The following is a 22,184-nucleotide window of genomic DNA, read 5'->3' on the forward strand; positions in this document are numbered from 1 at the left end:
GGAGGTTGGGTGTCATAGTGGCCATCATGATGCATGCCACCTTGGTGGCATCCCTTTCATGTGCCCTAAAGTCAGCGATCTCTTGAGGAGTAGCAACTGTCTCATCAATATCCTTAAGCTCCTTATCGAGGACATATTCTTTGTCCTCATAGCGAGTAATCATTCGAATGTTTCTGATCCATTCATTAAAGTTGGATCCATCAAAAGTGACTTTCCCACACAAGTTCATAAGGGTAAAGGAGCCATTAGGATTAGAGCCAGAAGCAGCACTGTTTGCAGACATCTGAAAAGCAGAAAAGTTTAGTTTAGAAATAGAGATATTCCTTAATAAAACACCCAAATGTAGTATTAAGGCTAGGACCCAATCACAATATATTATAATTAGAAGAGGTATTCCGTAATCTAAGTAATAACATATTTGAGAGGTATGTGAATGACGATTCACCAATTTCCACCAAAGACAAAATATTAAAAAATATTTAATTTGGTTCTTAGAAACTCCTAGATTCTTTTGAGATTCAATGAACTTTTCAAAGGCATGTTTCAATCTCGAGTGTTCCCTCCAAGTTTTGTGACTGGGATGCCGAGGATCACAAAACGAGGTGTGAAGTAAACATACAAATTACTTGGTACCCTTAATGTATTACCCTTTAATCGATGTGCCGGTTAACCACACACACTCCATCGATACTATGATAAACATTAAGTCACCCTTTACCTACCTTGTTAAGTTCAAGTTAGTGTGTTGGTTAACCACACACGCTCCATTAACGACTTAAACAAAGTGTAAAGTGTAATTTCATGGATTAGCACCTTATTCACATTTTTCCTAAAGTAACTAAGATTGGGAATTTAATAAAACATTTAGTTACTTTATAATTATCATTATACTTTTAATAAGAATTTATAAGTCCTTGTCCGACCCGTTCGGCTAACGACCCTCCACGAGTCACGCAAGCGGTGGGTGAGAGTGGACACCCATTAAGATGCCATTTTATAGGCAACAACCTTATACCCACCTTATAGACTGGCTTCGTCAATGAGGCATACTAGCGGTAAGACGACTTTGATCTTATACATATATATATATATATATATATATATATATATATATATATATATATATATATATATATATATTATGAACTTATAATATTATAAGTATAAGGGATGAATTTTAACTTTTAAAATTCTAAGGGTTGGAACTAAAGTTTTAAAATGCACCTATAAGGACTTCACGAATGCCAAACCCCGATCTTCAATGGTACTGGTGGGGTTATGGTGTTAAGGCAATGGATTGAAAAGATGGAATCTGTCTTTGAAATCTGCGCTTGCCAAGAGGGCAACAAGGTCAAGTTTGCAGCTTTTACCTTCTCTGACAGAGCACTAACATGGTGGAACGGCCATGTTAAGTATCTGACTTTAGTGGTGGCTTATACCATCAGCTGGGAACACTTGAAGGTCATACTGATGAAAGAGTACTGTCCTCGAGGTGAAGTACAAAAACTCAAGCAGGAATTATGGGCTCTACAAATGGTTGGATCTGACATCACAACCTACACAAATAGGTTCTGTGATCTGGAAATCCTATGCCTTGATATGGTTGCTCTCGAGAGCAAGAAGATAGAGAGACATATTTGGGGACTGTAGCCCCAGATCCAGGCAAGTGTGTTAGCTTCCAGGCCTATCACTTTCGATAGCGCCAAGGAACTAGCACAATCTGTCATAGATCACAGGAAACCTCAGAACCCAACAAACCCTGCACCAGTGCCACAAAAGGTCAACAACAACAAGAAGGGGTGGAACAAGAGGAAAAGAGGGGCTTCGCAAGAATCCTCCAAGAGACAACAACTTGTGGCAATCAATGCTGCCACGGTAACTCCAGTTGTCCCTGCGAACCCCTTACCAGCAAAAACATATGTTGGAACCCTCCCGAAGTGCACCAAGTGCAATTTCCACCACCACGGACCTTTCAAGGAGATGCAGTGCTCTAACTGCAACAGGAAGGGGCACAAGTCCGTTTCTGCAAGACTCCAACAACTCAGGCCGCCTGAGTCCCTAATGTCGGTATGGGCCAAGCTTGCTATGGTTGTGGCGAAGTGGGCCACTACAAGAGGAACTGCCCTAAAGCAGGAATGGCTGGAGGAGTATGAAGAGTTATGGCCCTAGGCCACGAGGAAGCGGTAGCTGATCCCACAATAGTTACTGGTACGTTTCTCCTCGATAACTCATATGCTTGCATACTTTTCGACAGTGGAGCAGAGAAAAGTTTCGTAAGTCACAAATTTGCACACCTGCTTAAACAAAAACCATGTGCATTAGATAATTCATTCACGGTAGAAATGGCTAATGGGAAAACGGAGAGTACTAACTGCATATACGTAGGTTGTACTTTAACTTTAGATGGCCATACTTTCAACATAGACCTCATGCCGGTCCCAATTAAATGTTTCGACGTTATCATCGGTATGGATTGGTTGAGTCTTCTTCGTGCCGACATCTTATGCTTTGAAAAATCAGTTCGTCTTAACCTTCCTAACAACGAAACTTTAGTTATCTATGGCGACAAACCTAGTACGAGCCTTCGCATCATTTCGTGCATTCAAGCCCAGAAGTGCTTGCGGAAGGAATACCATGCATTTCTCGCACACGTCGTCGATACGAGTCAAGAAATGAAAGACATTCAGAACATCCCAGAAATACGCGACTTTCCCAACATCTTCCCAGAAGAACTTCCCGGTTTACCATCACCACGCCAAGTCGAGTTCAGAATCGACTTAGTGCCAGGAGCTACCCCTGTAGCCAAATCTCCTTATCATCTGGCACCGGCCGAGATGCAGGAACTTTCCAATCAGCTTAACAAACTTCATAAGAAGGGACTCATTCGACCAAGCTTCTCACCTTGGGGAGCACCGGTCTTGTTCGTCAAGAAGAAAGATGGATCGTTTCGCATGTGCATCGACTATAGAGGACTCAACAAGCTTACCATTAAAAATCGTTATCCGTTGCCCCACATTGACGATTTATTTGATCAACTTCAAGGATCCAACTACTTCTCGAAGATAGATCTATGATCCAGATATCACCAACTACGAGTGCTAGAGGAGGATGTTCCCAAGACAGCCTTCCGCACTCGTTATGGACACTACGAGTTTGTAGTGATGCCGTTCGGATTAACTAACGCGCCCACAGTATTCATGGATCTGACAAATAGGGTGTGTCGTCCTTACTTGGATCAGTTCATCATCGTCTTCATTGATGACATACTCATCTACTCTCGAAGTAAGGAGGAACATAGTCAACATCTTCGTAGAGTCTTAGAAACATTACGATCAGAGAAGCTCTATGTGAAGTTCTCCAAGTGCGAATTTTGGATCCGACGAGTCAAATTTTTGGGCCATGTTTTCAGCGAAGAGGGAATACACGTGGACCCTTCCAAAATCAAGGCCATTGAGAACTGGTCAGCACCGAAGACACCTACAGAAATTCGTCAATTTCTAGGTCTAGCTGGCTACTATCGCAGGTTCATTCAGAACTTCTCCCGCATAGCGAAACCTCTTACAACACTGACCCAAAAGGGCGTAGCCTTTGACTGGGAAGAGAAACAAGAAAGAGCGTTTCAAACGCTCAAGCGAGCGTTATGCACCGCACCAATACTATCCCTCCCCGAAGGGATAGAAGACTTCGTTGTCTATTGCGATGCATCAAATCAAGGACTCGGATGTGTTCTGATGTAGCGAGGTAAAGTCATAGCCTATACCTCGAGACACCTGAAGACACATGAGGTTAACTACACCACCTACAATCTTGAGCTAGGAGCAGTTATGTTTGCTCTGAAGATCTGGAGACACTACCTGTATGGTACAAAAAGCACGATCTTTACAGACCACAAGAGTCTACAACACATTTTCGACCAGAAGGAGCTCAACATGAGACAACGACGGTGGGTCGAGCTACTCAGTGATTACGAGTGCGATATTCGTTATCATCCGAGTAAAGCCAATGTAGGAGCCGACGCCCTAAGTCAGAAAGAATATGCTGGTCGTAGAGTCAAATCTTTGACTCTAACTATCCATTCACACTTGTCCATGCAAATTAAGGAGGCTCAGCTCGACGCTTTGAAACCTGAAAACGTGGCTGGTGAATCCCTTAGAGGAATGTATAAGAACTTGGAAGTCAAGGGTGGCGGAGCCTTATACCTCATGGATCGGATCTGGACACCGAAACACGGTGGCTTCAGAGACTTGGTCATGACCGAAGCTCACAACACTCGATATTCCGTCCACCCGGGTTCAGATAAGATGTATCTGGATCTTAAAAAGTTGTACTGGTGGCCTAACATGAAAGCAGATATTGCTACCTTCGTAGGTAAGTGCCTTACTTGCGCGAAGGTGAAGGTCGAATACCAGAAACCCTCCGTTCTTCTACAGCAACCGGAGATACCAGAATGGAAGTGGGAGCGGATCACTATAGACTTCATAACCAAGTTGCCCAAGATGATGGGTGGACTTGATTCCATATGGGTCATCGTCGATAAACTGACCAAGTCTGCACACTTCTTGCCAATCAAAGAAACAGACAAGATGGAGAAACTTACAAGAACTTACATTAGGGAGATTGTAAGACTGCACGGTGTTCCATTATCTATTATCTCGGATAGAGATAGTAGATTCACTTCGAGGTTCTGGCAGTCATTACAAAGTTCCCTAGGAACTAGGCTGGACATGAGTACAGCCTATCATCCACAGACCGACGGGCAAAGTGAGAGAACTATTCAGACCTTAGAAGATATGTTGTGCACCTGTGTGATTGACTTTGGGAAAGCTTGGGATACCCATTTACCCCTCGTCGAATTTTCTTACAACAATAGTTATCACACGAGCATAAAGGCAGCTCCATTCGAGGCCCACTATGGCCGAAAGTGCAGATCCCCTCTGTGTTGGGCTGAGGTGGGTGATACCCAGTTAGCTAAGGGACGAGTTCCCGAAAGCACTCTCACGGGTCCGGAGATCATTCGGGAAACGACAAAGAAGATCGTTCAAATTCATGAATGATTGAAAGCCTCTAGAGACTGACAGAAAAGCTACGCTGACAAGCGAAGGAAACCATTGGAATTCCAGGTGGGTGACCGAGTCCTACTGAAGGTCTCACACTGGAAGGGCTTGATACGCTTCGGAAAGCATGGGAAACTCAATCCAAGATACGTAGGGCCTTTTGAGATCCTTGCCCGAATCAGCCCCGTAACTTACAAACTCAATCTACCGCACGAACTCAGTAACGTACATCCTACCTTCCACGTCTCGAACTTGAAAAAGTGTCTGTCCGACGAGACTCTTGTTATTCCACTCGATGAGATCGAGATCAACGAGAGCCTCAACTTCGTAGAGGAACCAGTAGAGATCATGGACCGAGAGGTCAAGCAAACAAAGCAGAGCCGTATCCCGATAGTGAAGGTTCGCCGGAACGCAAAGCGTGGACCTGAATTCACTTGGGAACAAGAGGAGCAGATGAAACTGAAATACCCTTATCTTTTCGCTTAGTTATTTGTAACTTTTAATTGCTTAATTTCTAATTTCGGGACGAAATTCCTTCTAATGGGGGGATGATGTGACAACCCGAAATTTCCATTCTGTACAAACAATATCACTTCAATAGAAGTTATAACAATCACAGTAAATTTTCAGACTTTTTCGTATAAGTTTGAGTAATTCAGGGTTTACACTTCAGGAAATATCAAGAGAGTGGATGCACTAGGGTTTTGTGCAACACTGTTATTCCAACACTCTATTATATTAGAGATCATTTCGGGAATAAAATATTTTCTGCCAAAAATCTCAGGACTATAAATAGAATTCTGAACCAATTTCATTCATTATTCACATTTTCAACTAGAGAAAAGCCATTTTCTCTCTCACGGATCTTCGGGTTTCCATCCCAAATCATGAGTACATCTCTCTAGTAGTGTTATATATCTCTTAATGTGTTTATAACATAGATTAGATAGCTAAACAACTAGATTTAGGAGTTTACTCCCCAAGGTGTTCTTGGGCGGTAAACTCCCGGAATGATGCCTAGCCTTTCCCCATGATATGTTACTACCTTAGGCTTGTATATAGGTGTAATTGGGACAAGAAAACAACAAAGAAACACCAAAGTTTGGGTGTTCACGGCCCAAGAAGATCTTGGACCGTGAACTCCAAAAACTTGGACCAAAGTGTGCTTTTAATGCACCTAAAGCCTTGGACATTTACATAGAATTACTTCCACTTAAATCAAGGACTTTAACACCTCAAAAACCCCTCTCAAAGAGAGATTACGGCCCTAAGATGGTGCTTGGGCCGTGAACATCAATTAAGGGCACCAAAGTGTGCCTAAGGCCTTTATTTGCCTTAGAAAAATATCTAGAACCTATCCTACATGTGCATGGGACTTGAAAGCATCAAAAACACCCCTTCCATATGAGTTTACGGCAGTAAACTCAAAGGGAATTGGCCTTGGGGCCGTAAACTCCTTAAAGGAGTGTATTAGTGCCCTAAACCCTTCCATGAATTAATCCACCAAGTTGGAATGCTTCTAGGGATCATTTAGAACCTCAAAACACCAAAAGACATTAAGCCTAGGAGTTCACGGCCGTAAACTCAAGGGTTTACGACCGTAAACTCCTTTTGTGAGGTTATTGGAGAGTAAACTCATGTATAGGGTCCTTTGGAACCCTAAACCCAATTGCCATGTCCCACAACAACTTAGATGCAACCCTTAGGGCTTATAACACTTATATAAAGTGTTTATCATGTTCTAGGATGCCTTAACATTTACAATTAGTAATTTAAGACTAATTGGGTGCATATATGTGTGATTATATGTTCAATAGGATCATAGTGTGTGTACAAGTCCTCACTTGACACCTAATAATCCTACACAGTCCAGTTCATCCACACCACCATCTATAGGTGAGTTCATACCCCTTAATCAATGTTTTAAATTATTTTAAATGATTTAATAGGGGGAATACAAGTAGAAAACAATATGTTATTAAATCACTCTTATGTATATTATAACTGTGTTTTCACCCAGTGGATTTCACTTACTTCAAAATATGATACAAGCAATGGTTTTCTATCTTAAAATACCTTGATAACAAAAGTATTAGTTTTGAAATGTTTATTAAAATGACATCAAGTCACTCTTAATTATTGTTCAAAACTCTTAGATATCTTACAAAACCATTATTTTTACCTTCTTGAACAAAACTATACTTATACACTTATGTTCTTATATATATTGATGTTATAGTTTTCATCTTTCATTCAGTTTCCCATACTCTTGTGTAGTAAGGGTGTATAAACCTACTTGAACAACCAATTACCTTTCAGTTAATTATCATAGGGATAGTTAGAAGATACAAAACATTATTCCTATTACAAGGAATCACACAAGAGTCAGTTCATTCATGAGTCTATACCAGTACATTACCTGATACATGAGTACATTTACATATACTCACATGATACATGAGTACGTTTACATATGCTTACATGATACATGAACACGCTTACATGAATACATTACATGAGTACCATTACATAGATACATTTTCCTGTATTCACTTACCTAGATATTTGTACCTAGAGTTACGAGGAAGATTTATTCGTACCTTCTGTGTAAATTTTCCTGCCTATCCCAGTTCAACAGGATGTCTAGACGGGACTAACCATTCCAGAGCCCAGCTATTAGCACCAGTGGGTGATGAGCATCTACGGATGCCTACGGTTACTACGTATATTAGGAGCCAATTACGGGACTAACCCTTCCTCCACCCTGCTGCTGCTACAGAGGACAATTGGACAATCTTCGGATGTTCATTAGGTTATACATTTTGCTTACTGCGATGTTGTGTTAGTCCTGGTACCCAAGGATAACACTTACATTAGTACTTTTTCCTATTTACTTTATTTTGTGATACAATCACATAAACGAGGAGTTAGACTAAGTACTTTTAGTACTAGTCAATAGAAAGGAAAAACTATCATTTTACTTACTAAACATTCGGGTCTTGGTAGAAGACTACAACTCATACTAATAGGAAATAAGGGATTTTCTAGGGTTTTTCATACTTACATCAGCTTCTTCATTTAAAGATTTACATGGCATTCATAACAGCTTTTCAAAACAAGACAATGACACTTACATACTTATGAATTCACCAGCTTAAGCTGATACTCTCTTTCAAAATAACTTGTATTCTCAGGTCACCAATAGATAGGTACGATGGCCAGGTTTTTGAGAAGACGGAGCACAGACAAGTCTCGTCTTTTATTTTGATTGTATATTTTTGGTGTCTTATTACAATGAAAGAACACACATGTATTAAACAGTTACTTATAATGCAATGGATGATGTTGTTGCTTATTTACTACTTTACACTGTTGTGATACAGTACATGACGTCCTCCACCCCGGAACGTTTCCGTCGTTCTTGGTTTTAGGGTGTGACATAGTTCCCTCGAATACAGACACTACCAATGAAGATTACAGGCAAGAAACAATTTATGAATGGATGGACTTGTATTTTTTAAGTGTGCAAACCAACTAGTTTAAATGTACAAACATTATCAAATGTAAAGAAACAATAGAAATTTGGAAAACAAATATACCACCCATCCAATAGCCAAAAAACAAGATTGGAAATGATCCATCAAATCTGTTTTGATGTGAGTGTGAGTATGCGGGTTGGTTCGCCATAGGTTATGAAGGTAAACAGACAAGTTGTTAAAGCTTTCTTCATGCTCACTGTCAGAGAAACTCATTTTGAATTAGTTATAAGAGACAATTACCAATTACTTAGTGTGCCTAAGGTTGTGGAGGTAAGGGGCTTACCACATGAGGACACATATGTATGTAGGAGCTGGAAAGGCAAGGTCCATAATGTATTGTCTTTTCGAACAATATATTTGTCGTTTCAAACAATATCTCCGTGTAAGGTATCTGACAATTGGACTACTCTTTGACATTTTTTTACTATGGTTTCATAGACTTTGACTACTGCTTTGTAGCCTGCATAATGTATTGTCTTTTCCAACAGTAGATTTGTCGTTTCAAACAATATCTCTGTGTAAGGTATCTGACAATTAGACTACTCGTTGACATTTTTTGACTACGGTTTCATAGACTTTGAGTACTGCTTTGTACCCTGCATAATGTATTGTCTTTTCCAATAGTAGATTTGTCGTTTCAAACAGTATCTCCATCTAAGGTATATGACAATTGGACTACTCTTTGACAATTATTTAACTACGGTTTTATAGACTTTGACTACTGCTTTGTAGCCTGCATAATGTATTGTCATTTCCAAAGTCTATTTGTCGTTTCAAACAATATCTTCGTGTAAGGTATCTGACAATTCGACTACTCTTTTACAATTATTTGACTACAGTTTTATAGACTTTGACTACTGCTCTGTAGCCCGCATAATGTAGTTTCAAACAATACTTATGAGAATCCACCTAATTGTTTGTCAGTCTTTTTTCTTATTTAAGTACTCCTATAAAATTAAAACAAAATAACAAACAAATTTACAAAAAATGGCCTCCAATCAAACAACTTCTTCCTATACAGTTGCTTCGTCCAATACTCCACATCCATGGATAATAAGAGTGGTAATGGTGGTAACACAATGTTGGATGAACGTTTACGAGGATGTAAAAACCATGGTTAACTCTGATTGCTTTGAAGGTGATGAATGGACCCGCATAACAGCTATGTTTAACCTCTCGTTGGGAGAAGGAAAACACCGAACACAAGAAGGTATTGTTGGTAAGTGGATGGATTTAAAGGAAAAAATCACATGGTTCAATCGATGATATCCTCATCTTAAAATTAGGTATCGTTATCCAAACAACAACGAAGATCTTTTAGAAATGGTTAAAGATCATTACATTTTGGAGCACGAGGGAAGTGACTTCGAGTATAAGGATGCATGGATTCTAGTTAAAAATAACAAATATTTCATGTAGAAGGCTCTTATATGTGAAATGTCTTATGTAATGTTAGCTACTGGTGTATCTCGCTTTCTATAATGTTTTATGTTTGTGTTTTATTTTTCATGGAATAAAGTAGATAAAAAGTGGGGTACTAGATTTAATTAATAATGTCAGAAGTGCAGTTTAATACAAGCAATACAAATTACAAATACGGGAATTCATTTCTTTCGTACATTAATCTAAGGACAATTTAAATCAAATGTGCTATTGAAATCAAAAGTAGGGTACACGCTTTCGTTCTGTGACCCGCTTTCAGATGCGAATTCATCAGTCATTATGCCCTTTTGTGTCGATTCCCCCCCAAATTCGCTTCCCGATCCCCTACATGTACAATCATTCCTTGTGTGTCCAAAATGACCACATGTAGAACATTCATGTCGTATGGGACGCTCACCTTGCGACGGAATACGATCAATGTTTCTTGGCCTACCAGGCCGACGTCTTTCCATTATGGGTGGCTTTATTATCATCAAATCATCGGGGATCTCCCACTCAGATGGACTTCGTAAGGGGTTCACAGATTCCTCGTAAGTTTTCCTCAGTGTCTTTATAAAGTAAGCTTTTAAAGCAAATTACGAAAAATCTTCGTAACGGTTCATTGTGAGCACTTTTATGACATGGCCATAAGGTAAGCCATCTATTTGCCACCACCTACATGTACAGGTTCTTTGTTGGAAATCAACAATGACACTTTTGTGAGTAGAGCTTTTCACTTCAAATCTAGTATTTGAGATAGGATACACCATCCAATTATTACAAGCATTATTATTTGCTTGTATAATCGTTTCAGCCCATGGGGTGAGTGTTGTTTTTTCTTCAGCTAAAAAAATAGACATAATTTCATAATATCATATGAGTAGTAAAATTACATTTCAAGTACTATTATATATAAAATATTAGTACTTGCAACATCACGTTTTTGAAAACTCCATTGTTGTATTGTTGCACGAAAATACGCAATCAACATCAATATTGGCATCTTACTTGCAAATCTTGACATTGAATTTATCGACTCCGCACTATTTGATGTCATAAGAAAATACTGATTCCCAGGAAAATGTGCCTTGGCCCATCTTTCTGGATTGATGTTTTGTAGGTATTCCTATACACGATCATTTACCTTTTTAATTGTTTTCATCCCATTACAGAATTTTTTAATAGTATAGGCTTTGCATGTCTCCCAAAATCATGCATGTATTGTATCGCTGCTTCCAAATTTTACTGAAATGTTGAAATACAAATGGATACCACATATTCCATGATAGGCGTGAGGAAATATATTTTCAATTGACGTCGCTATGGATGGAGCCCTATCAGATATGAATGTAAGGTCTTCCACGTTGCCTATACATTCACGTAGTTTTCGAAAGAACCAAGACCATGTCTCCGTACATTCATTTTTGCATATGGCATAAGCAACATGCATGATTTGGTTTTGACCGTACATTGTCACTGCGAGCAACATCGTACCCTTGAATTCACCGTTTAGGTGACCACCATCAATTATTAGGGTCGGCCTACAATATTTGATGAATGCTTGTACCTACAATTATTTTTTATGGCATTAACAAACACTAATTAGGATTCATATGTTATATTTGTTTTAAAACATTATCACTGCTTACCGAGGAACCTAGCGTGATATACACGAACTTAAACCGATCATCATCATCTATTCTATCTGAGTAACAGTTCCTGGATTATGCTTGACCAAGTTGTGCAGATACGTTGATAATTTGGTGAATGAATCCTCCTTGGTACCTCTTAACATCAACAACGCATATTGTTTTTGCCCGTCATGCCTGTTGGTATGAGATATTGATTGGAAATTTCGAATTGATGTCCCTCACAATTTCATTACCCCGATAAACTCTATTATAATCTTCGGCCAATACTTCAGCGATAATGTGGCCGAGTACCTTTTCTTTGATTGTCGATGATTAGACTCCAAGTTTGTTGCACAACATGTGTGTTGGTCAACAACTTTTGTGACTTGGAAAACAGTAGTCGATTTGATTCTTGTTGCCCTAACCTACCAAGAACAATTTTCTACCAAACAAACCACCTCAAACCTTTCTTTGCTCGATCTGGGAGTCTTATACTGCTTACATTGTTACATGCATTGTCTTCTAATTGCAAGCTTGAGCAACTCTTTGTCATCAAAAATGTCTAGAACCTTAATCTCTTCATTTATATCCACCCTCTGACATGGAATGTTCACATCATCGTTTACAAGACACGAATGCAAAGGGGGCATACCATGAAACATGGTATCTGAATAAATAAGTTTAGGTTCATCATCAAATTCTTCTCCGTTAGAATCACTCTGTAGGCCGGATATATCCAACTTGTCACAATCCGCAAACTCGTCATATCCTTTTAGTTCACCATCATGCAAAAATGGAACTTCTTGTTTTCCAGATTCATTACCAACCTTATTCCCCACGTCTAGTGCTTTTTTTGGTCAAAGTAATGATTTACACCAACATCATTAACATATGTACCAACATCATTATCACCGATATACTTATAATTTTCCGATGTAACATACATAATCGGTTCTAGCACTACATTTACATTTTCAGCGACACTATGATATTAACTTTTATTTGGACTTTTAAAATTACCTATTGGGTTGTTGCTCCCTTATCCACTTGATAAATTAGCTGCAGATGCCTTTCCTCTATCATCCACTTTGTTACGCCAAATGCCTTCTTCAACCACCACACACACAGACACATATTTATCTCCAATGACATTTATTACCTTGATCAGCTTTCTAATATCACGATTATCAACAATACCACAATAATAGAGTTGTCATGGATTTTGATAACTCAGACTGACTTTTGATTCTTCGTGAAGACTCATCTTGCACTTCACCAAATGAACAAATTCGGTGAACGTGGTGGTTTCGTAAAATTCAACACCTAAATAAAAAATTCTCGGATTGTATCCCAGTGGCCAACCATATGATAATTAGGAATTAACAAACTCTCATCTTTCATCCATAATGAGCAATACGAAATACTCGTTACAACTCATTATCTTAATTTTGAGAATAAAAAGCTAGAAAGAAGAAAATTACCCAAATATGAAATAATTCCAAAAATATGAAATACTTAACATATATAGGGTAGGTTCAAAACAATAATCAACTCTAACAAAAAAGTAGTCAAGTTTAACAAAAAAAAAAAAAAAAAAAAGTAGTCAAATTTAGCAAAAAAAGTAGTGAAATTTACATATATATATATATATATATATATATATATATATATATATATATATATATATATATATATATCAATTTTTTTATTTGTTAAAAAACTATTTCATATTTTACAAATCTCAAAAAAATTTAACGAAATAATTGTCAAAATAATTCTATATTTTATAAACATCTTTATAATGAAAATAATTCTCAAAAAAATACTCTCTACTTAAAAAAAAAAATTAAAATTAAAACCGTAGTTTTTTTTTTGACAAAACCGTAGATTATACCCCGAAACCGTAGATTAAAAAAAACCATAGAATTTCCAAAATCCGTAGCCTACGGTTTGGGAAACAGTAGGTTTTAGAGAGTAAACCGTAGATTTTACAATACCTACGGTTTATATATTGAAAATGAAAAAAAAAAATTATACAAAACACGAAACAATAGACGATTTTGCAAAACAGTAAACGAATAAAAATACCTATGGTTTCGTGGGCTATTTTGGGACATTTTCTAATTTTTGGCTAAAAATTGCTAATCACTTCCTTAATTTGGCTAGATTAGTAATTATGTCATAATTATTGAGGCAAAGGCAAGTTATTGCTCAATAATACATGTCTTACTATATGTTGCTCACTTAAACCCTTTATTGTTTGAAATGTAATGTGCATTTACTATGGGAATACTACACATATCTTGATGCATTCAAAAAATGAATTTCTAATGAGTTTCTACAAACGGGACAATATTATTGTTTTGGTTAAATCTTTTGGTCATAAGCATAAGCATTCACTTAGTAAAGGTTGATGACTTGTGTGATCAAATGTCATCGGGGTATCTAATTTTTTGGTGATGTGATGGCATTTCAGGTAGGACTCACTTGCATGTGAGGTAAGATACCTCTCGTGTGGTCATTTGTGATGGCACATGACCCTAACATTTAGAATCCATATGTGTATTGTGTGCTGTGTACTACCTTTACACATGTTATTTTTCATTTAACTTTGGTGAGGTGTTTTGGATGTAAGATTATTGGGAGTAGAGAGATATGTATTGCATTATTTTGAGGTTCTTGACTTATTATTGATGAGTTTGATGTTGTTTAGAAATGCTTAACATTGAAATTCTTTTTACTAAAATATTGAATCTACATAAATATTTTGATGTTTTGAAAACTTTTTAAGGGGTTTGGCTTTTATGTTTGAATTGTCGGTTTATTTTGAACCCTTAATAGTTTACCTCGGTAATGCTCACTATAAGACTGAACCAACTTATTTTTTATATCATATCATATGATACTATATTATAAAGGAATCATTTTTCCTTTCACCACATTCATTTGAAACTCCATGCAATTTTCCTTTCACCACATTCATTTGAAACTCACATGACTTTTCAATTTCTTTCTAATAATAATTATAAGTTGGTTAATAAGGTTAAATAAATATCAAACCTAAAGTGTAATCATATATAAATTAAACTTCAATATTAAAATAATATCTTTACTTATACTTATAAAATTATGTTTTGTTAACTTTCAACATATTATACTTAATTTATTAGTTTTAATATATTGTTAGAGGTAAACCATTATCATTTTAAAGATACAATTTTGGAAAAATTTGTATAAAATTTAAATTATTAATTTGAATATAACATTACAGGTTCAATCTAAATATAAATTTTATTTTAACTTAAAAAACCCAACGAATATTTTGTAAACAGTTAAAAGTGATGAATTGTAGTGTCTTTTTAATAATGATCATAATTTGATTAATAATGTTAAATAAATATCAAACCTAAAGTGTAATCATAAATATATACTAAATTTCAATTTTAAAATAATCTTTGTTTCTACTTATAAAGTTATGTCTTTAATTTTTAATATATTATACTTAATTTATTAGATTTAATATATTGTTGTATGTAAAGTATTATCAGTTTAAAGCTACTACTTTTGAACAATTTGGACAAAATACTTAAATTTTTAATTTAAATTTAACATTACAATGTCAAATTAAATATAAATTTCAAATCCACTTAAAAAACCAAAAAATATTTTATAAATAGTTAAAAGTGATAAATTGTAGTGATAAATGCAAAAAACTAAATTGTAATCTCAATTTAACTAAAATATTTCATAAATATATTTTTATAATCGTTAAAAGTTTTCAAATAAGTAGCTTAAAATAAATTACAATCATAATAGTTAAAAATAACTCTATATAAATGATTATATTGTTACCTTTAAAATCAAAAAACAATGTTTGATGTTTTAAATAATTATAATGGTTGAAATTAAAACATTATGCAAATAAATTTTAAAAATTAATTAACAATAACAACTATAAATAATATTAAACCATATATTATATTTAATTTTATTCATGTGTAACTTGCGGATCGAAGTCATTCAAGCATTTGAGATTATACAGTTATAATAGACGTATACATTATCAAATAATTCAAAATAATCAATATATTATATTAGTTTAGTATATATGAATTATTATATCAAATTTAACAACAACGTTATATCTATATTTACAAAAAAAAAAAAAAAAAAAAAAAAAAAAAAAAAAAAAAATGTTTGTAAAGAATTCAATTATATATGTGTTTCTGTGCAACGCGCGAGCATTCGCCTAGTTTATTCGTATTGGAAGACTTGGGCAAAGATCAAAGATAAATTTAGGTTCTGGAAATTTAGAAGATGATGTAATTAAGATTTAAGATGGAAGAAAGTTGTTTACTTTACATTTGTCTCTGATTATCTTGTTACACTCTGTGTGCGTTGACAATTCAAAAAAATTTAAATGTTAATGACTTGATATTTTGAGACATCAGTAAGTTGATTTCTTAAATAAATAACATTTTTATAGTAAAAAAATATTTTAGATTTGTTTTAAATGACTATTTCAAACAACTAATAAATGTGTTTCAAAGATCCACCCACATCTAACCCAAGCATGCCACCACCTAAGTTTTCTTTTTTTTTTTTTTACAAATTTCGCACCAATTTTACTTTTGTTCAAACTTTTTCTATAAATTTCTTCAACTTATTCAGAACTTAGTTTTTATATGTTTTTTTAAACATTTTTATATCTATTTTAGAACTTCCCTTTTTACAATTTATTTTTGGCATATGCATTTAAAAAAATTGTTTTCCAAAGGTTTTTCGTACTCTAAATTATGTCTTGCGTATTACATATACATAAATTTTTCGAGGCATCATACGAGTTGCAACCACTTATTCATGATAAATAGCAACCTAATTTTTTTTTTCAATTGATACAAAAGGACATGTCTTTAATTATATATAAAATCAACTTGACATTTTATTGATCAATTTGTATTTTGCTATAAACAATGAAAATAATATAAGTTCATCATTGTTTCTAGTAGAAGAAACATAGTGCCTATACTTGTAAAATAAGACAAGTAAATTGTTATCTTTCATGGAGATTCAAAACTAATGGTTCAAGTTCTCTTTGAAACAAATATATAGATTCAAAAGTAAATTATAAGATTTTTGAGTCAATTGTTCGAATGATGAGTTTCCAACAAAACTAATTATACACACAATAATTTGATTAGAAAGATTATTATATTTGCTAGATTAAGCGATACATTCCAAAACATCTTTGAAAATACGCTTTTTCTTTTAGCTAATTCCAAAAACAAAAATCTTACCAATAATAGTTCACATTTCACATAAAACAATATAATAAATCCAAAATTCATAATTCTTTTTTTTTTTTTTTTTTTTTGTAAAAGATTTACTTCTTGTTCAATCGAGACTCTGGGGTGTTTTGTTTCAAAGGAGATAATGCTTGCCTTGGTGAACCCGATTCAATGAAGTCAATTTTCTTCTCAATTGGACTATTTTCTCTTGGACTACATTTCCTTTTATTATTATTCTGCACAAAAATTCATATAAAAAATCAGTTTTCTTTCTTTAAAATGAAAATATTTTTTTTTATAATTAGTTTTACCTTTAAGGATGCACTACTAGTCTTTCCACCAGAATCATTATTCACTTGTCTTTCTTTTTGGAGTCGCTTCATCAATCTCCTATTTTCTTTATCCAAAATGTCATTTTCTTCATACAAGACTTTAACCTATTATGCATACCCAAGTTTCATTAGTCAAAGAAAGTCAAACACACACACACACACATACACAAACATACACACACACACACACACACCTCTTCTTCTGCTGTTGTGAGATTATTCATTAAATGATCTTTTTCTTGCAGTAGTATCTTCACCTCAGAAGCAAGTGCTAAAACTTTTTGTGTTGAAGGCTTCAAGCTACAATTAAACAATACAAATTTTGGTAAATTTACTTGAAATTTCTCCAAGAAAAGTTTCAGATTTGAAAACATTACCTTTCCCAAATTTGTAGCATCTTTTGACACACTTCAACCCCACTATTTGCCTCTAAGAAAGAATGTGCAGTTGATGGAATGTTGTCTTTGGTAATCAAAGTTGATAGCAATGTATCAATAAGAAAATGTTCTGAAGATGCAGTTTTTGTCACTTCACTAACCTTAAATCAAGTAAAACAATGATATAAATGTTATTGATCCTTAAATAAATACTTATGTTCAGATGAAAAGATGAATTACTTGTTGGGTCTCTGATTGATGCTTATAGAACTGGAGTTCTTCAGACAATTTACTTAATTGATCTTCCAAATCATGAACACGAGACTCTGCCTCCTTAGCTCTGTTATCTGCCTCGTTCCCAAAGTCCATTAAAGCTTCTCGATCATGGTCATATAATGAACACTCCTTCTCCCATTTCTTACACTGATTTAACAAATTAGAACATTCTGCAGCCAATTTTTGATTCTCTTCTACGAATTTCTTTACAGCAAGTGCATTCAGACTCGATTCAACCTACATACAAATCAAAGGAAGAAAATCTAATAAATATCCAAAAAGTTTCTCTTTGGTTTCACTCTATGCCATGTTACTAAACTGAAGAATTCTACGCCGCGTAAATAATGAACATAAAAAGTGTAATTCAAACCCTAAATCCTAATTACGCAGTTCATAAGAAGCCGGTGAAATTGAAAGCAGCTTTTACAGTAAGGAATTTTCAGGTGTTAAATGTAAAGAAGAATACAAACCCTAACACGTTCGATGGTTTCATCTTTCTCTTTCAATTTGGATTTCAGATACAAGTACTGATCGCGAAGCTGCCTTTGTGTTTCTTCTGAAAATCGAAGCTTTAACTCAAGAGTATGTGTAGATACAGGAAGACCGAGTGAATATTCTATAGATTCACGAATGTAGTCATCAGTTTCTTGTGGAAGATCCATTCTCGAGTTCCCCGTCAGTGAAATCGTGTTTGTGTTAGTGCCTTGAACACCCCTGATTTAATGAAACAGAAGAAACAAACCCTAGATCGCTTTTTCGTGTATAGATCCGCACACACACACACAACACACAATTAGGGAGAGATTGAGAGGATTTGGTCTGAAGGGAGAGTGGGAGAATAGGGTTTATTTGAAATTGGGGGAGAGCCGTTAGAAAAAGGGGCAGATGTCGAAGTGGGTGTGAGCACTTTAAGCGTTTTGAAAATATTTACTATTCCTTCCCTTCTCTTTGACAACAGTTGTAAATCTTTCGCTTTTTAGGAAAACATCTACAAATGCTCCCACACAAGTTTACAAGTTTAGGAAAAGGAAAATGACTTGCTAAGTTAATTAACTTTTCGTATGTTCACATCTGGGTAAGTATCTTTTTTTTGTACACATCTAGGTAACAAACTTGTTGGAAGTGTTCATATATGACTATTATGACCTGCTATAGCAGGTTACATCCTAGATGTGAATACTTTCAACAAGTTCGTTACCTAGATGTGTACAAAAAAAATAGTTACCCAAATATGAACAAAACAAAAAGTAAGAATAAATGACACGAATGGTCCCTGTGGTTTGGGGGAATTTATGTTTTTGGTCCCTAACTTATTTTTTTTAACTCGGATGGTCCCTACTGTTTATTTTTGTTGCGTGTTTGGTCATGTCTTACCTAAAAAGACTATTGTGCCCTTATTAATTTATTTTTTAATTAACTTTCTTATTTATGTATTTATTTTTTATATATTTAAAAAAAATTAATAGACCTCACATATCTGTATCCACTCACCATCTCATCTCTTATCCTCCTCAACTTCTTTTTATTTTTCATCTTTAGTAATATCGACATCTTCACCATCTCTTTTTTTTTGGTCCTTCTACTGTTTCTTCATCTTTAGTGGGTTGTGGTTAGGGTTGTTCACTATTTGGATAAAATCGAATTGTCCAACTGGACAATTTGGATTGGACTATTTGATTCGGATATTCGGATTTTTTGATAGGTTTTCAATAAAACCGAATTATTATTTTGGATTTCAGATTGATTTTCAATAAAACCGAATTGTCCAAAAAAACCGAATAACAATTTGTTATGTGTTTATTTTCAATATATCTATAATTATTTATTAATTATATAATTTTTTTTAAATAAGTTCAAAAAGTTTTACCTAATAAAAGACAATAATATGTACTTTCTCTCAAAAGTTTTTTATCTATTAAATAATAAACTATAATATGCCTTTTTAGTAGTTGTTTATAAATTTTAAATCACAAATAAATAATTTGTTTTTGCTTCTTCTGTAAAATTAGATTATATTATAATTCTCTGTCCTTTTAAAATGTTATGGTTTTTGAAAACCGAATTATAAAAACCGATCCAACTGAATTGTAATTGGATCGGATCAGATCAGATTTGAATTTAGTTTTGACTATTTGGATCCATATTTTGAAAACCGAAATCAATTTGGATTTACTTAATTGGATCGGATCGAACCGATCTATCCAAACGAACACCCTTAGTTGTGGTGTTGATTCGACGGAGATGAATGAACGAAAAAAAAGAGATTGTGAAGATGTCGATATCACTAGAGATGAAAAATAAATAGAAGTTGATGAGGATGGAAAATGGAATGGTGAGGAGATACAAATATGTGGGGTCTATTAATTTTTTTAATATGTAAAAAAATAAATACATAAATATGAAAGTTAATTAAAAAATAAATTAATAAGGGCACAATAGTCTTTTTAGATAAGACAGTGACCAAACGCGCAACAAAAATAAACAGTAAAGACAATTCGAGTTAAAAAAAATAAATTAGGGACCAAAAACACAAATTCCCCCAATCCATAGGGACCACTCGTGTAATTTACTCTTACTTTTCGTTATGTTCATATTTAGGTAACTATCTTTTTTTTGTACACATCTAGGTAACGAACTTGTTGAAAGTGTTCATATCTAGGATATAACCTGCTACAGCAGGTCATAATGGTCATATGTGAACACTTCCAACAAGTTTGTTATCTAGATTTGTACAAAAAAAAGATAGTTATCCAGATATGAACATACGGAAAAGTTAATTACCTTAGTAAGTCATTTTTCCCATTAGGAAAAAGCTTGTATAGTTTATCAATGACAAAATTACAGAAATGGTCCTAATGATTTACAAATTTCTTTAGGTAAGGCTCAAAAAATAGTTTACTCACAAAAATAATCATTTTTATGTAGTTTGAGTGTGGAATTAATCTATAAAACTAACATTCGTTAGTTTGCTCAGTTAAATATGTTTAAATGACTCTTTTGCCCTCTAATTTTATAATTCTATTAATTATATTATATTAGTAATATTAATTAAAAAAATATTCTTATAAATTATCAACCTAATAAATCCCTAGCCCCAATACATACTCTCTTCCCCTATCTACTTCGTCGAGTAAAGCCTCCTAACCTTTATTTTGTATTCCTCCTACAGTGACCCGACAATACTTTTGGACTTCATCATCTCTGCTGAACACATTTCTCCTACCCATCCTACCACACGTCCCCACTATTGAAGGAGGACCTTTGAAGTTGTGGTGCTGATCTAAAGCTTTTGGATCTAGATTCTTTTCATCCTTGTGCATCTTCTGGAGGTATAAAGTTTAAATCTTGATGCTTGTCTTGCTAGATCTTGTTAGGTTGCAAGTTATGACCTTTTTGTCCCAAATGAAAAAAATAATAATTTAAATTTTGATTTATTATTATATTTAATTATTATGGTTAAGTAATTTAGATAAATATATTTTAAATCATATGATCTCAATAACATTTGTCGTGCGCTACTGTAACATCCCAAAAACAGTGGAATTTTTTCGAACAACCAAAATATCATCAATTTGCTCCAAACAACCATAATACAAAGTATTCCCAGCATTATAGTGAAATCAAAAGTCAATGCAGAATTAAAACAAGCGGATGTTGTGCGATCACGTCGAGCCCTTCCCTTTCAAATCGGAATTACCTGAAACATAAACATGAAACTGTAAGCACAAAGCTTAGTGCGTTCCCCAAAATACCACATGTCATACAAGTAGTGGGTCCAACCCTAGGGTATATTCCAACCCAACATACAATCATGGGTCCAGCCCTAGGGTATATTTCAACCCAAACATGTAATCAAGGTTCTAAATGGCGTGAGGCGTGGCGTGGTGGCAAGACCAAGCCTCAAGCTTAACGAGCCACGGCGTTTTTCAAGGCGTGATGTAAGGCGGCGATTTTGTATTAATTTAAATTTATATTACCACATAAATATAAATTTATATTAAATATAACTACTTTTTAGAAGTGTTAAATCAATAACTAATAACAAAAAGTTAACAAAAACCACAATACTTGTATCTCCGGTTTGAAAAGACATAACAAAGAGAAAAAAACTGTGTCTCAAACGAAAAAACACGCGCCATAACACGCCATAACGCGCCATGGCGCGCCATATCACGCCTTGCCACGCGTTACGCCTAACAGCAACGTTATGAAGCTTTTCGTAACGGCGAAGCCACGCCTCACGCCATGGCGCGCCTTTTAGAACA

At 34.8% G+C, this 22,184-nt stretch overlaps 1 protein-coding gene across 1 annotated transcript; it reads right to left on the reverse strand.

The window, feature by feature from the left end:
* Positions 1-16,823: 16,823 nt before the first annotated feature.
* On the reverse strand, positions 16,824-18,805 carry LOC111908928 (uncharacterized). The gene is made up of 6 exons (XM_023904716.3): positions 18,390-18,805; positions 17,884-18,156; positions 17,644-17,804; positions 17,461-17,566; positions 17,246-17,371; positions 16,824-17,170 (listed from the first exon to the last, which is right to left on the reverse strand). The coding sequence occupies exons 1-6, from the start codon at positions 18,579-18,581 to the stop codon at positions 17,030-17,032; spliced, it is 999 nt and encodes a 332-aa protein (XP_023760484.1). The 5' UTR covers positions 18,582-18,805; the 3' UTR covers positions 16,824-17,029.
* Positions 18,806-22,184: the final 3,379 nt, after the last annotated feature.

The sequence above is a fragment of the Lactuca sativa genome, chromosome 6, assembly GCF_002870075.4.
Source record: "Lactuca sativa cultivar Salinas chromosome 6, Lsat_Salinas_v11, whole genome shotgun sequence".
In the NCBI taxonomy this organism is placed as follows: Eukaryota; Viridiplantae; Streptophyta; class Magnoliopsida; order Asterales; family Asteraceae; genus Lactuca; species Lactuca sativa.